This window comes from Oncorhynchus clarkii, chromosome 15, assembly GCF_045791955.1.
Source record: "Oncorhynchus clarkii lewisi isolate Uvic-CL-2024 chromosome 15, UVic_Ocla_1.0, whole genome shotgun sequence".
Lineage (NCBI taxonomy): Eukaryota > Metazoa > Chordata > Actinopteri > Salmoniformes > Salmonidae > Oncorhynchus > Oncorhynchus clarkii.
The window spans coordinates 24,959,499-24,976,326 of NC_092161.1; the positions used below are offsets into that span (position 1 = coordinate 24,959,499).

The 16,828-nt window shown below is 44.7% G+C and overlaps 1 protein-coding gene across 2 annotated transcripts in view; it reads left to right on the forward strand.

The window, feature by feature from the left end:
• Positions 1 to 16,828, forward strand: part of LOC139367099 (phosphatidylinositol-3,4,5-trisphosphate-dependent Rac exchange factor 2) — a 203,630-nt gene that overhangs the window by 108,703 nt on the left and 78,099 nt on the right. For both annotated transcript variants that reach the window (XM_071105143.1, XM_071105142.1), the window contains exons 24-27: positions 3,221 to 3,443; positions 3,594 to 3,801; positions 14,989 to 15,171; positions 15,794 to 15,888. In XM_071105143.1, the coding sequence (XP_070961244.1) occupies positions 3,221 to 3,443; positions 3,594 to 3,801; positions 14,989 to 15,171; positions 15,794 to 15,888 (709 nt within the window). The remainder of the gene's footprint in view (positions 1 to 3,220; positions 3,444 to 3,593; positions 3,802 to 14,988; positions 15,172 to 15,793; positions 15,889 to 16,828) is intronic.

A 16,828-nucleotide genomic window follows, 5' to 3' on the forward strand; every position in this document is an offset into this window, starting at 1 on the left:
GTTTACGTAGAGAGATGTGTGTGAATGTTTACGTAGAGAGATGTGTGTGTGTGAATGTTTACGTAGAGAGATGTGAATGTTTACGTAGAGAGATGTGTGAATGTTTACGTAGAGAGATGTGTGAATGTTTACGTAGAGAGATGTGTGAATGTTTACGTAGAGAGATGTGAATGTTTACGTAGAGAGATGTGAATGTTTACGTAGAGAGATGTGTGAATGTTTACGTAGAGAGATGTGTGAATGTTTACGTAGAGAGATGTGAATGTTTACGTAGAGAGATGTGAATGTTTACGTAGAGAGATGTGTGAATGTTTACGTAGAGAGATGTGTGAATGTTTACGTAGAGAGATGTGTGAATGTTTACGTAGAGAGATGTGAATGTTTACGTAGAGAGATGTGAATGTTTACGTAGAGAGATGTGTGAATGTTTACGTAGAGAGATGTGTGAATGTTTACGTAGAGAGATGTGAATGTTTACGTAGAGAGATGTGAATGTTTACGTAGAGAGATGTGTGAATGTTTACGTAGAGAGATGTGTGAATGTTTACATAGAGAGATGTGTGTGTGAATGTTTACGTAGAGAGATGTGTGTGTGAATGTTTACGTAGAGAGATGTGTGTGTGAATGTTTACGTAGAGAGATGTGTGTGTGAATGTTTACATAGAGAGATGTGTGTGTGAATGTTTACGTAGAGAGGTGTGTGTGAATGTTTACGTAGAGAGGTGTGTGTGTGAATGTTTACGTAGAGAGATGTGTGTGTGAATGTTTACGTAGAGAGATGTGTGTGTGAATGTTTACGTAGAGAGATGTGTGTGTGAATGTTTACGTAGAGAGATGTGCGTGTGAATGTTTACGTAGAGAGATTTGCGTGTGAATGTTTACGTAGAGAGATGTGGGTGTGTGAATGTTTACGTAGAGAGATGTGGGTGTGTGTGTGAATGTTTACGTAGAGAGATGTGTGTGTGAATGTTTACGTAGAGAGATGTGTGTGTGTGTGAATGTTTACGTAGAGAGATGTGTGTGTGAATGTTTACGTAGAGAGATGTGTGTGTGTGTGTGTGTGTGTGTGAATGTTTACGTAGAGAGATGTGTGTGTGTGTGTGAATGTTTACGTAGAGAGATGTGTGTGTGAATGTTTACGTAGAGAGATGTGTGTGTGTGTGAATGTTTACGTAGAGAGATGTGTGTGTGTGTGAATGTTTACGTAGAGAGATGTGTGTGTGTGAATGTTTACGTAGAGAGATGTGAATGTTTACGTAGAGAGATGTGTGAATGTTTACGTAGAGAGATGTGTGAATGTTTACGTAGAGAGATGTGTGAATGTTTACGTAGAGAGATGTGAATGTTTACGTAGAGAGATGCGAATGTTTACGTAGAGAGATGTGAATGTTTACGCAGAGAGATGTGTGAATGTTTACGTAGAGAGATGTGAATGTTTACGTAGAGAGATGTGAATGTTTACGTAGAGAGATGTGAATGTTTACGTAGAGAGATGTGTGAATGTTTACGTAGAGAGATGTGTGAATGTTTACATAGAGAGATGTGTGTGTGAATGTTTACGTAGAGAGATGTGTGTGTGAATGTTTACGTAGAGAGATGTGTGTGTGAATGTTTACGTAGAGAGATGTGTGTGTGAATGTTTACGTAGAGAGATGTGTGTGTGAATGTTTACGTAGAGAGATGTGTGTGTGAATGTTTACGTAGAGAGATGTGTGTGTGAATGTTTACGTAGAGAGATGTGTGTGTGAATGTTTACGTAGAGAGGTGTGTGTGTGAATGTTTACGTAGAGAGATGTGTGTGTGAATGTTTACGTAGAGAGATGTGTGTGTGTGTGAATGTTTACGTAGAGAGATGTGTGTGTGTGTGTGAATGTTTACGTAGAGAGATGTGAATGTTTACATAGAGAGATGTGAATGTTTACGTAGAGAGATGTGTGTGTGAATGTTTACGTAGAGAGATGTGTGAATGTTTACGTAGAGAGATGTGTGTGTGAATGTTTACGTAGAGAGATGTGTGTGTGAATGTTTACGTAGGGCTTACGACAGAGGTTTCACAAAAAAACGTTTTTAGCATGCTGAGCATACCTCGCAGGCACCTAGCATATTAACACACAGAGATGCGATCAGTCACTTAGTTAGTACGCAGACCAGGGGAGCATGGCTTACAGTAGAGAGTTTTGGTGGCGTGCAGATTTATGTTCCTGTTTTCCATGGTTGTGTATGAGATTTACCGTGCAGCCCAGGGGACGTATATATTAATTTAAACAGTATAGTATTTATATTGTCCAGGGTAATGTATCTGACAGAAGACATTTCTTCTTCTGGTTTCAATGGAAACTGCCAAACCACAGTACGCTATGATGGATCTCTCTATTTGTCCGGTGTTTGTTAGTTCTGCATGGACGTGATGTGAATGTTGGTTATTACTGCATTGTTGGAACTAGAAGCACAAGCATTTCGCTACACTCGCATTAAACATCTGCCAACCATGTGTATGTGACAAATAGAATTTGATTGGATTTGAATGGGAAAAACACCTCGGCAACAGATACACAAGCATGCTACTGAGATGAAATTATACCGAGGAAGAAGATCGAGCTTCTTGAATCTGTACCCCTCCATAGAACGTCTCAGTAAAGGAGAAGAGCTGTTTAATGTTACCTGTACTTCGTCAGACTGTGTGCAATAATTCTCTGGTTTCAGTGAAATCACCCAACCCAGCATTAAACATAGTTTTACTTATGAATGAGTGTGTTGATAGGTGATGTGTTTCAGGTTCAGAGTTGCTCAGACTTGTAAATACTCCACATAAACACAGACTGGTTGTTTGTTAGGCACATTCTGTTTCCTGTGTCCAGACTTTGATGATTGGCTAATGGCTGAAATATTTAACATAAATCGAAGGGTTGCAGAGGGGAATGTAAATGATTCTGACAGGGGTATTCTGACCAGCGTGTTACTGCTTAGTCTGCATCCAGAGACCGAAAGAGCTCGGATTTAAGTAGCTTTCCCCAAATTCTAAGGTTTTACAGAAATCACGGTTGTAAGATTCCTGGAATCAGGAGGGAATAAGCAGGACATAACGAATCCCCAAACAGGGATTTCTCGAAAACTTGGGAATTTTGATCAAATTGGTGTAATTTTGCAATCCTAAAGAGAGCATCACTAAAGCATTGTAGAAATGCTTAACTCCCACCATCTCTCTCTCTCCTCCCTCCAGTTCTCGCGGGTGTTGAAGAACAGGGCGTGGCCCACCTTCAAGCAGGCCAAAACCAAGGTGTTCCCGCTCCACAGCAGCGACTTCTGCCCCACCAACTGCCATGTGAACGTGATGGAGGTGTCCTACCCCAAAACCACCACCTCTCTGGGCAGCGCCTTCGGAGTGCAGCTGGACAACAGGAAGAGTTCCACCCTGGAGAGAGGAGGTCGTAACGCCGAACAAGGTGAGAGCATGGCACTAAGCACTGACCTCCGACCCTAACCCTGGAGGGTTAGAGAAGGTTAGAGAAGAGGCCAGCAACTGAATTTCTTGTAATCTTGCTAGGATGCCAATGTCCATTGTAGTGCTGCGTTTAATTCTGACCGTCTCCCAGGTAAGCTGAACCCCATGGTGTACGTACAACACACCATCACCAGTATGGCAGCTCCGTCAGGTCACAGTCTGGGTCGTACGGAGGGTCACGGCCTCCGCTTCCTGCTCCGGGAGGATGACCTGCTGGTCTTGGACTCCTACCAGAAACTACTAGGCAAGCTGACTACGCTGGTGAAAGAGATGGAGGGCCATGCCTCACAGATACACGAGTGAGTCTGGCAACACACACGTACACAGATATGTGCAGGCACACACACACGCGCGTAGCACGCCTGCCTTGCATGGTGCGCTCACACACAGCCTTACTCAGAAGTATTTTGTTTGTCATTTCAGGAGTGGAAGAATGTGTTTATTTGTCTGAGACTATTGGTTTGATTTCCATTTTAATATGCACTGCTTGGACGGTGAAACCGGCTGGGGAGAAAATAGATTTTCGTATAAGCAGAGGAAATGGTGTGATTTGTAAAGACCGGCGACTGCTTCCGCTGATGCCGTTTCCCCTACTATAAACACACACACACTCACACTCACACACACACACACACTAGTATAAACTGGTCCTCCGGATACATGTGAGCCTCATAAAGTGAGCAGTAGTTTTAGAAGGCCATTGTGTGTGATATAGTGGTCTCTAGTGAGTGAGAGGAGACTTGGTCATTCTCACTCACGTTGTTACTTCAGTGCGAGCGGTGCGTGTGTTTCCTTGCTGACCATGCTGGTTCCAGGGCTGTTGATGGTGTCATTGTTTGGAGGTTCAGAGTCACAGGGAGAAAATGTGAAACACTGACATCTGACAGGAACAACACACACACACACACACACACACACACACACACACACACACACACACACACACACACACACACATACGCACATATGCTTATCAGCACGGATGTTAATGACATGCTTCTGTCAATGCTAATTAGTGTATGCACACATTGTGACGCACTGAGACATTCCTTAAAGGTAGACAAGGTAAACTCATTTGCTGTGACCTCTATGGTTCTGGGTGTGTCAGTGTTAGCCAGTGGATTACAGAGACTATTGATCGGTCCTCTGATCTCTGATAGGGCCTCTCAGGAGCAGCAGAGCAAAATGAGCTCCCGGGCCCTCTTAAACCAGGCAGAGAGGGAGGGTCCATTTTGAAGGGCCCTGATTTAAAAGTTTTATCTTGCGCTCTCTTTCGTTCTAACCCTCTTCTTCTCTCTGTCCCTCGTCCATTCTCTCTGTCCCTCGTCCATTCTCTCTGTCCCTCGTCCATTCTCTCTGTCCCTCGTCCATTCTCTCTGTCCCTCGTCCATTCTCTCTGTCCCTCGTCCATTCTCTCTGTCCCTCGTCCATTCTCTCTGTCCCTCGTCCATTCTCTCTGTCCCTTGTTATTTTTTTATATTTTTTTACAGTAAACATTACAATCACAAAAGTTCCAAAAGAATAAAGACATTTCAAATGTCATATTATGTCTATATAAAGTGTTGTAACGATATGCAAATAGTTAAGGTTCAAAATGGAAAATAAATCAACATGACTATAGGTTGTATTTACAATGGTGTTTGTTCTTCAGATCACAAATCTTGCTGCTGTGATTGCACACTGTGGTATTTTGCCCAATAGATATGTGAGTTTATCGAAATTGGATTTGTTTTGGAATTTTTTGTGGGTCTGTGTAATCTGAGGGAAATTGTGTGTGTGTGTGTGTGTGTGTGTGGCTCTCTCGCTCTCTCTCTCCGTCTCTCTCTCTCTGTCTCTGTCTCTGTGTGTGTAAGTGGCTGTGTGGTGTGTGACTGACCTTGTTTCTCTGTCTCTGTGTGGTGTGTGACTGACCTTGTCTCTCTCTCTGTGTGGTGTGTGACTGACCTTGTCTCTCTGTCTCTGTGTGGTGTGTGACTGACCTTGTCTCTCTGTGTGGTGTGTGACTGACCTTGTCTCTCTGTCTCTGTGTGGTGTGTGTGACTGGCCTTGTCTCTCTGTGTGGTGTGTGACTGACCTTGTGTCTCTGTCTCTGTGTGGTGTGTGACTGACCTTGTCTCTCTGTCTCTGTGTGGTGTGTGTGACTGACCTTGTCTCTCTGTGTGGTGTGTGACTGACCTTGTGTCTCTGTCTCTGTGTGGTGTGTGACTGACCTTGTCTCTCTGTCTCTGTGTGGTGTGTGACTGACCTTGTCTCTCTGTCTCTGTGTGGTGTGTGACTGACCTTGTCTCTCTGTCTCTGTGTGGTGTGTGACTGACCTTGTCTCCAGTCTTTTGTGCTGTAACCATGTATTGATGAATTGAAGCTTTCACATTTGGAACAAAGGCTACTTTTATTTCACAATCAGCATTTCCTTCCTTCCCCCTCCAAAGTGGAGACGGATTTCCAACTTCCAACCTCACTGGAGGGAATGGGGATGTTTTAGTAATGGGAAAAGAGAGAGCGGACATGGAAGGATTATTAGTTGCACAACTTCTTGGCGGTGGTTCCTTGGTTTGACCGTTTAGAAGCACCACAACCTTTGACCTTTTGCATCAGGACACCGAACATGGAGTCCCACAAGCTGTCCGAGGACGTGCCTGATGACGTGGTTTATATCTCTACCGCTTCTCCTCTCTTCTCCCCACGTCCTGCATCACGTCAAGTGATCCTCTCCTAGTAATTTTCACCGTTGTTTATTTTCTCTTCTGCCCCAGTTCTCTCTCTTCCAACCTTTTCTCCTCCTAACTTATGTCCCCCTATTCCCCCGCCTCTCCTCCTCTCCCGCCTGCGTCTACCAGGTAAACGTCCATCCATTTCTCATCCCAGAGATTCGAACGCTAACAAAGTCTGTCTCAAATGGCACCCTGTTCCTTATATACAGGACACTGATTTGGACCAGGGCCAATAGGGCTGAGTCAACCAATAGGGCTGGGTCAACCAATAGGGCTGGGTCAACCAATAGGGCTGGGTCAACCAATAGGGCTGGGTCAACCAATAGGGCTGGGTCAACCAATAGGGCTTGGTCAACCAATAGGGCTGAGTCAACCAATAGGGCTGGGTCAACCAATAGGGCTGGGTCAACCAATAGGGCTGGTCAACCAATAGGGCTGGTCAACCAATAGGGCTGAGTAAACCAATAGGGCTGGGTCAACCAATAGGGCTGGGTCAAAAGTAGTGCTCTATACAGTACCAGTGAACTTTTGACACACCTACTCATTCAATGGTTTTGATTTTTTACTATTTTCTACATTGTGGAATAATAGTGAAGACATCAAATCTATGAAATAACACATATGGAGTCATGTAGTGCCAGAAAAGTGTTAAACAAATCCAAATATGTTTTACTGTATATTTGAGATTCTTCAAAGTAGCCACCCTTTGCCTTGATGTCAGCTTTGCACACTCTTGGCATTCTCTCAACCAGCTTCATGAGGTTGACTACAGTCATCCAAGTAAAACGAAGGCCCAACACAGTGCCTTCATCAAGTATTCACACACCTTGACTTTTTACACATTTTCTTGTGTCATTTTCTTGTCAACGATCTACACAAAATACTCTGATGTCAAAAATGCAAACATTTGTAAAATGCTTCATGAGGTAGTCACCTGGAATGCATTTCAGTTAACAGGTGTGCCTTGTTAATTTGTGGAAATTCTTTCCTTAATGCATTTGAGCCATTCACAGGTGTTGTGACAAGGTAGAGGTGGTAAACAGAAGATAGCCCTATTTGGTAAAATACCAAGTCTTTATTATGGCAAGAACAGCTCAGATAAGCAAAGAGAAATGACAGTCCATCATTACTTTAAGGCATGAAGGTCAGTCAATCCGGAACATCTCAAGAACTTTGAAAGTTTCTTCAAGTGCTGTCGCACAAACCATCAAGCGCTATGATGAACCTGACTAGGAAAACCCAGAGTTACCTCTGCTGCAGAGAATAAGTTCATTAAAATAACTGCACCTCAAATTGCAGCCCAAATAATTGCTCCACAGAGTTCAAGTAACAGACACATCTCAACATCAACTATTCAGAGGAGACTGCATGAATCAGGCCTTCATGGTTGAATTCCTTCAAAGAAACCACTACTAAAGGACACCAATAAGAAGAAGACACTTATTTGGGATAAGAAACACGAGCAATGGACATTAGACTGGTGGAAATCTGTCCTTAAGTCTGAGTCCAAATTTAAGATTTTTGGTTCCAACAGCCGGGTCTTTGTGATATGCAGAGTAGGTGAACAGATGATCTCTGAATGTGTGGTTCCCACCGTGAAGCATGTAGGAGGAGGTGTTATTGTGTGGGGGTGCTTGGCTCGTGATACGGTCAGTCATTTATTTAGAATTCAAAGCACACTTAATCAGCATGGCTACCACAGCATTCTGCAACGATACGCCATCCCATCTGGTTTGCACTTAGTGGGACTATCATTTGTTTTTCAACAGGACAATGACCCAACACACCTTCAGACCAAGAAGGTTAGTGATGGAGTGCTGCATCAGATAACCTTGACTAGTATTATTCAATGTAGAAAATAGTAAAAAATAAAGAAAAACCCTTGAATGAGTAGGTGTGTCCAAACTTTTGACTGGCACTGTATATTGAATAGAGTGCCATTTGGGACGCATCCCACCTCTCCAGTCCAGTCAGCTCCAATACTTCACATCTGTCCACTCTAACATGTTCACTTCCTCTCTGATTAAACCATGCTGATGCACTGTTAAGAACCTGACTGAGGTAAAGGCTTTGTAATGCAGATGCTCTTATCGATCTTGTGAGGGTGATTGATGCCTATTGAGCCGATAGAGCTTGTCAAGGGGCTTGATTAAAGGTGTATGTATATAAAGCTATTCAGGACAGACTTAGGGGAGAGCTCTGAGAGTTGGTCGCTCTCGCTCTCTTTTTGTATCTTTCCTTCTCTCCCTTCTGTTTCCTCTCTCTGTTTCTCCCTCTGTTTCTCTCTCTCTCTCTCTCTCTCTCTCGATCCCGCCCCTGACCCAGTGTTGTGGTCCTGTCATTGTTATTAGTGGTTTAAGCAGCAAATGACCGATCTGCATGAAACTTGATACACTGTGCATACAAACGTATGTGGACACCCCTTCAAAGTAGTGGATTCAGTTATTTCAGCCACACCCGTTGTTGACAGGTGTATAAAATTGAGCACACAGCCATGCAATCTCCATAGACGAACATTGGCTGTACAGTGGCCTTACTGAAGAATTTATTGACTTTAAACATGCCACCTTTCCAACAAGTACATTTGTCAACTTTCTGCCCTGCTAGAGCTGCCTCAGTCAACTGCAAGTGCTGTTATTGTGAATTGGAAACGTCTAGGAGCAACAACGGCTCAGCCTCAAAGTGGTAAGCTACACTAGCTCACAGAATGAAATCGGCAAGTGCTGAAGCGCATAGCGCTTAAAGATCATTTGTCCTCGGTTGCAACACTCACTACCAAGTTCCAAACTGCCTCTGGAAGCAACGTCAGCTAAAGAACTGTTCGTCAGGAGCTTCATGAAATGGGTTTCCGTTGCAGAGCAGCCGCACACAAACCTAAGATCACCATGCTTAATGCAAAGCGTCCGCTGGAGTTGTGTAAAGCTCGCCGCTATTCAATTCTGGAGCAAAAAAATGGAAAATGACGCCGACAGGGAGGGCTTCTAGCTCTTAGGAAATGTTCCTGTATTTCGTTTTTTTATGTAATATTTCTTACATTATTAGCCCAGAATTTTTTTATTAGCCCAGCTGAAAAGGACTATTGGATATCAGAGCGGCAGTAACTCACCAGCACTACCAGCATTACGACCAGAAATACAACATTCCCGAATCAGATCCTTTGTTGCCCTGGTGTGCACCCCCAGGGCAATTGAACTGAATCCAGAGGCCGACCCAAAACACTGCCGGCGGAGGAGAGGTACTCGGAGTGGTCTTCTAGTTCGACTTAGGAGGCACGCACACCACCCACCGCTTTCAAGTATATTACTCGCTAATGTCCTGTCTATGGATAATAAAGTTGACGAGCTTAGGGCGAGGATTTCTTTCCAGAGAGACATCAGGGATTGTAACATACTCTGTTTAACGGAAACATGACTCTCTCAGGATTTACTGTCAGAGTCCGTCCAGCCAGCTGGGTTCTCCGTTCATCGCACAGACAGGAATAAATATCTCTCCGGGAAGAAGGGCAGGGGTGTATGTTTCATGATTATCGACTCATGGTGCGATTGTGATAACATGCAGGATCTCAAGTCCTTTTGTTCACCCGACCTAGAATATCTCACAATTAAATGCTGACTGTATCGTCTTCAAGAAAATAATTTTTGGTTATAGTCACAGCCCTCAAAGAACATCACTGGACTTAATGCAAACTGGAAACCACAGGACTCATTTATTTTATCTGGGGATTTTTACAAAGAAAATTGTAGAAATTTCGGCTGCCGAAGTTCTATCAGGACATTGATTGTAGTACTTGCGCTGCTAAAACACTTGACCACTGCTACTTCAACTTCTGGGATGCCTACAAGGCCCTCCCATGCACCCCTTCAGAAAATCTGACCGTGACTGCGTTTTGCTCCTCGCTTCCTATAGGCAGAAACTCACAGGAAATACCTGTGCTAAGAACTATTCAATGCTGATCTAACCAATCGGAATCCACACTTCAAGATTGTTTTGATCACACGGACTGGGATATGTTCCGGGTAGCCTCTAAGAATAGCATTGACGAATATACTGATACGGTGACTGAGTTTATCAGGAAGTGTATAGGAGATGTTGTACCCACTGTACTATTACAACTTACCCAAACCAGCAACCTTGGATAGATGGCAGCATTTGTGGAAAACTGAGAGAGCGAACCACTGCATTTAATCATGGCAAGGTGACTGGGAATATGGCAGAATACAAACAGTGTAGTTATTCCCCTTTGTAAGGCAATCAAACAGGCAAAACGTCAGTATAGAGACAAAGTGGAGTCGCAATTCAATGGCTCAGACACTATATGTATATGGCAGGGTCTACAGACAATCACAGACTTAAAAAGGAAAACCAGCCACGTCACGGACACCAACGTCTTGCTTTCGGACAAGCTAAACAACTTCTTCGCCCGCTTTGAGGATAACACAGTGCCACCGACGCGGCCCGCTACCAAGGACTGTGGGATCTTCTTCTTCGTGGCCGATGTGAGTAAGACATTTAAGAGTGTTAACCTTTGAAAGGCTGCCGGTCCAGACGGCATACCTAGCCGCGTCCTCAGAGCATGCACAGACCAGCTGGCTAGTGTGTTTACGGACATATTCAATCTCTCCCTATCCAAGTCTGCTGTCCCCACATGCTTCAAGATGTCCACCCTTGTTCCTGTACCCAAGAAAGCAAAGGTAACTGAACAAAATGACTATTGCCCCGTAGCACTCACTTCTGTCATCATGAAGTGCTTTGAGAGACTAGTCAATGATCATATCATATCACCTCTACCTTACCCGACACCCTAGACCCACTTCAATTTGCTTACCGCCCCAATAGATCCACAGATGATGCAATCATCATCGCACTGCACACTGCCCTATCCTATCTGTACAAGAGGAATACCTATGTTAGAATGCTGTTCATTGACTACAGCTCAGCATTCAACACCATAGTACCCTCCAAGCTCATCATTAAGCACGAGGCCCTGGGTCTGAACCCCGCCATGTGCAACTGGGTCCTGGACTTCCTGACAGGCCGCCGTCCGGTGGTGAAGGTAGGAAACAACACCTCCGCTTCGCTGATCCTCAACACTGGGACCCCACAATGGTCCGTGCTCAGCCCCCTCCTGTGCTGTTCACCCTTGACTGCGTGGCCACGCACTCAATCATCAAGTTTGCCAACAATGATGAGACAGCCTACAGGGAGGAGGTGAGGGCTCCGAGAGTGTGGTGCCAGGAAAATAACCTCTTACTCAACGTCAACAAAAGAAAGGAGATGATGGTGGACTTCAGGAAACAGCAGAGGGAGCAACACCCTATCCACATTGACTGGAACGCAGTTGAGAAGGTGGACATTTTCAAGGTCCTCGGCATACACATCACTGACAAACTGAAAGGGTCCACCCACACAGACAATGTGTGGTGAAGAAGGCGCAACAGCACCTCTTCAACCTCAGGAGGCTGAAGAAAGAAACCCTCACAAACCTTTACAGATGCACAATTGAGAGCATCCTGTCGGGCTGTATCACTGCCTGATACGGCAACTGCAACGCCCGCAACTGTAGGGCTCTCCATTGGGGTGGTGCCTCCATCCCAACGCATCACTGGGGGCAAACTAGCTGGGACCGAGAAACTGAAAAACAGCTTCTATCTCAAGGCCATCAGACTGTTAAATAGCCATCATTAGCACATTAGAGGCTGCTGCCTATATACATAGACTTGAAATCACTGGCCACTTTAATAAATTCGAACACTAGACACTAATAATTTAAAATTAAAATATTTTCCATTACTCATCTCGTGTATATACTGTATTCTATTATTTTCTACCGTGTCTTAGTCTATGCCGTTCTGACATTGCTCGTCCAAATATTTATATATTTAATTCCTTTCCTTTACTTAGATTTGTGTATGTTGTGAAAGATATTACTTGTTTGATATTACTGCACTGTTGGCACTAGAAACACAAGCATTTCGCTACACCCGCAATAACATCTGCTAAGCATGTGTATGTGACCAATAACATGTTACTTGATTTGAGCACTTGAAACGCTTTCCCTGGGGTGATGAATCATGCGTCACTATCTGGCAGTCCAATGGACAAATCTGGGTTTCGTGGATGCCAGGAGAACGCTACCTGCTCGAAGGCATAGTGCCAACTGTAATGTTTGGTGGAAGAGGAATAATAGTCTGGGGCAGTTTTTCATTGTTCGGGCTAGGCCCCTTAGTTCCGGTGAAGGGAAATGTTAACACTACAGCTTACAATGACATTCTAGACATTTCTGTGCTTCCAACTTTGTGGCAACAGTTTGGGGAAGGCCCTTTTTCAGCATGACAATGCCCCAATGCTCCCATTCTTCTCTGCAGATCCTCTCAAGCTCTGTTTGGTTTGATGGGGAACGTCGCTACACAGTGATTTTCAGGTCTCTCCAGAGATGTTTGATTAAGTCCGAGCTCTGGCTGGGCCACTCAAGGACATTCAGAGACTTGTCCCAAAGCCACTCCTGTGTTGTCTTGGCTGTGTTCTTAGGGTTGTTGTCCTGTTGGTAGGTGAACATTCACACTAGTCTGAGCTCTTGAGCAGGTTTTCATCAAGGATCTCTCTGTTCTTTGCTCTGTTAATCTTTCCCTCGATCCTCACTATTCTTCCAGTCCCTGCCACTGAAAACATCCCCACAGAATGATGCTGCCACCACCATGCTTCACTGTCAGGATGGTATTGGCCAGGTGAAGAGTGGCGCCTGGTTTTCTCCGGACGTGACACTTGGCATCTTGTTTCTCATGGTCTGAGAGTCCTTTAGGTGCCTTTTGGCAAACTCCAAACAGACTGTCATGTGCCTTTTACTGAGGAGTGGCTTCCATCTGGCTACTTTACCATAAAGGCCTGATTGGTGGAGTGCTGCAGAGATGGTGGTCATTCTGGAAGCTTTTCCCATCTCCACAGAAGAACTCTGGAGCTCGGGTTCTTGGTCAACTCCCTGACCAAGGCCCTTCTCCCCCGATTGCTCAGTTTGGCCGGGCGGCCAGCTCTAGGAAGAGTTGGGGGTTCCTAACTTCTTCCAGTTAAGAATGATGGAGGCCACTGTGTTCTTGGGAACCTCTAGTGCTGCAGAATTGTTTTGATAACATTCCCCATATCTGTGCCTCGACACAATTATGTCTCTGAGCTCTATGGACATGGCTTTGTTTTTGCTCTGACATGCACTGTCTACTGTGGGACCTTATATAGATAGGTGTGTGCCTTTCCAAATCATGTCCAATCAATTGAATTTACCACAGCTGGACGCCAATCAAGATGTATAAACACCTCAAGGATGGTCAATGGAAACGGGATGCACCTGAGCTCATTTTCGAGACTCTTGGCAAAGGTTCTGAATACTTATGTAAATAATGTATTTCTGTTTTAATTTTTTTCATAGTTTCATAAATGTGATGGAGAAAAGAGGTTTTTGCTTTGTCATTATGAATTATTGTGTGTAGTAGGGGGAAAAAGTATCCATTTTAGAATAAGGCTGTAACAAAATGTGGAAAACGTGAAGGGGTCTGAATACTGCATTTCTCCCTGCTCCCTCTGATGCCCAGCACACAAGCCCTAAGCTGCTTACACTTCCTTATATACTACCAGCCAATCACGGGGCCTGGAACCTTCTCCATGGCAATGGAATGCCACTGCATTCTAGAGGGGCATTGTTGTGGCATCTGGAGTGGGATTTAATGATGGCAGGTCTCCGTTGCTTCTTCTCTGAATGGATAGATGTCGGGATGGATTAAAGGGGAAAACGACAGGACTTTTGAAATGATAGAGCCTGTATCATCTATCATGTGATGTGAGGTGTGAGGGGACATGAGGGCAGTCTGTTAACACCGCCAAAATGAAACAGTCTCAAGTAAAGCCTGAAACGTGACACAACGGAAAATATACGCAGTGACGGACATGAATGGAATTAGTCTGAAATGCAAACAGACATGGCGTGTTAGTGTTTTTCTGTATATAGGCCAGTCAGGAAGTCCAAGCCTGGCATTTATTGGAAATATGGCTCTAAATGAATCCATGTGTTGCTGCAGTTCTGTGAAAATATCCTGGTCTGCATGCTAAATGGCACAATATTCCCGATCGTGTACTACTATGTAGGGAACAGGGTGCCATTTGGGGCGCACAATCGCGCTCTGATCCTCTTCCTCCACAAAGCCCCTGATAGAACCCAGGCATGCAGAGCGAGAGGCTGAGTTGAGGGGCTGGTGTGTGTTGAGTTTAGGCTGTTGACGCAGCTGGCTGTGCATGTTTGAAGTTATTCATATTTGGAGGACCTCTGGCCTGCTGGCGTTGTTGTGAGGAAGACTACACAAACAGGTTGGAGCTTTGTTTGGCTCTCAATGTCAGTGGGTGTGTGAGTGATGCGTGCGCACGCACACACATTCGATGATAGGCCTCCACACACATGCAAGTGCGGACACATTCACTCGCTCACATGTCTTAACATACGCAATTACACATACACACACACACGCAAACACACACATCTTGATGATGTTAAACGCTGTGTTCTTTCACCACGAGGCATGTTTTCGGTGTAAAGTCAACTTGACATTGCACTTTTGAGAGGATGTTAAGGTTGGAGGAGTGAAGCCTTGTTCGTCGTCATGCTCTCCTGCCTGGTTAGTTGGTGATGGTTCTTTTTGACTGCTACAGGAAGGCTGTAGAGTGTGGCTACTTTCAATAACCTGCATTTTCTCTCTCTTTCCCTCTTCTCTCTCTCTCTCTCTCTCTCTCTCCCAGCCTCCTCTCCTCCATCACCCTCCCCCCTGCCTCAGACATGAAGACCCCAGAGAGTTACATCTCAGCGGAGAGCGAAGGAGAGCGAGGAGGAGAGAAGAACGGAAAGAAGGTGTGTTTCAACGTTGCCGGAGACGAACAGGAGGACTCAGGACACGACACCATCAGCAACAGAGACTCCTACAGGTATTGACCAAGAGAGGGAGGGATGGAGCGAGAGAATATAGTTGGTAGCCAATTAGCCTGTTGGTGAATAACATTTCTCCCTCTGTTGTTTTTGTGACTAACAGCAACATAAAGGCTGCATCCCAAATGGCACCTGTTAGGAAGGTCTAGATCCTTCTTGACCTCTTTGTCTTGACCTCTCCGTTCAGATGGTGTCTCCAAAATAAATGTATACAAAAGGCAACTACAAACAGCCCGAACTAACGAAATACCTCATGGCCACCAAACCCACCAGCAGCCTCACGGCTCTCCAAACTGGCCCTCTGACTGATCACCTTAATGGGCAGCACCTGACGTGCTTATTAAGCAGGCTCAGCACTTGGACAAGGTTGCTGCTGCCCTCTGGGGGAATGGAGTGTGGTAGTGTCACATGCATAGTGTGTTTGTCTATGTCCTAACCCTAACCTTCCCCCCTATATCATAACACAAAGTATTCTCTACTTTTAACCAAGGTCCATAGGGTATAGGGTGCCATTTGGGATGACGCCAGAAAGATTGACAGTAACCAGTTTTTAGTATTAGAGGGCAGTAATAGTGTTTCTACGGGCTGCTGGAACATGTTTTTCTCTATGTCTCTCTTCAGTGACTGTAACAGCAACAGGAACTCTATAGCTTCCTTCACCAGTATCTGTAGCAGCCACTGCAGCTCCTATGTTCACAGTGATGAGATGGACTCAGGTAACCACTACACACACACACACACTTTGATGAGATGGACTTAGGTAACCACTACACACACACACACACACTTTGATGAGATGGACTCAGGTAACCACTACACACACACACACACACACACACACACACACACACACACACACTTTGATGAGATGGACTCAGGTAACCACTACACACACACACACACACTTTGATGAGATGGACTCAGGTAACCACTACACACACACACACACACACACACACACACACTTTGATGAGATGGACTCAGGTAACCACTACACACACACACACACTTTGATGAGATGGACTTAGGTAACCACTACACACACACACTTTGATGAGATGGACTCAGGTAACCACTACACACACACACACACACACACACACACACACACACACACACACACACACTTTGATGAGATGGACTCAGGTAACCACTACACACACACACACACTTTGATGAGATGGACTCAGGTAACTACTACACACACACACACACACACACACACACACACTTTGATGAGATGGACTTAGGTAACCACTACACACACACACACACACTTTGATGAGATGGACTCAGGTAACTAGTACATGCAGTCACATACACACAGACTCCAGCTAGCAGAATCCTGTAATCCAAGTCAACCCCCCCCCCCCCACACACACACACACACACACACACACACACACACCACAGATATAAATTACATAACACACGTGAATGATTTACCGTGGAAGTAGTTGTAATGTTATAAATGACCAAAGTATACTGCAAATGCCTCAACTGTCTGTCCACAGTAGTAACACCATTCAGGATTAGGGTTGCACATCGAGGGTATATTACTGGAAACTTTCAAAGTTTACCAGTAAACTAACAGAATTTTGTTAACTTTCAAGGATTTCTGTAATTTGTCTAGTGGCCCTTTTGGGTATTTGCACC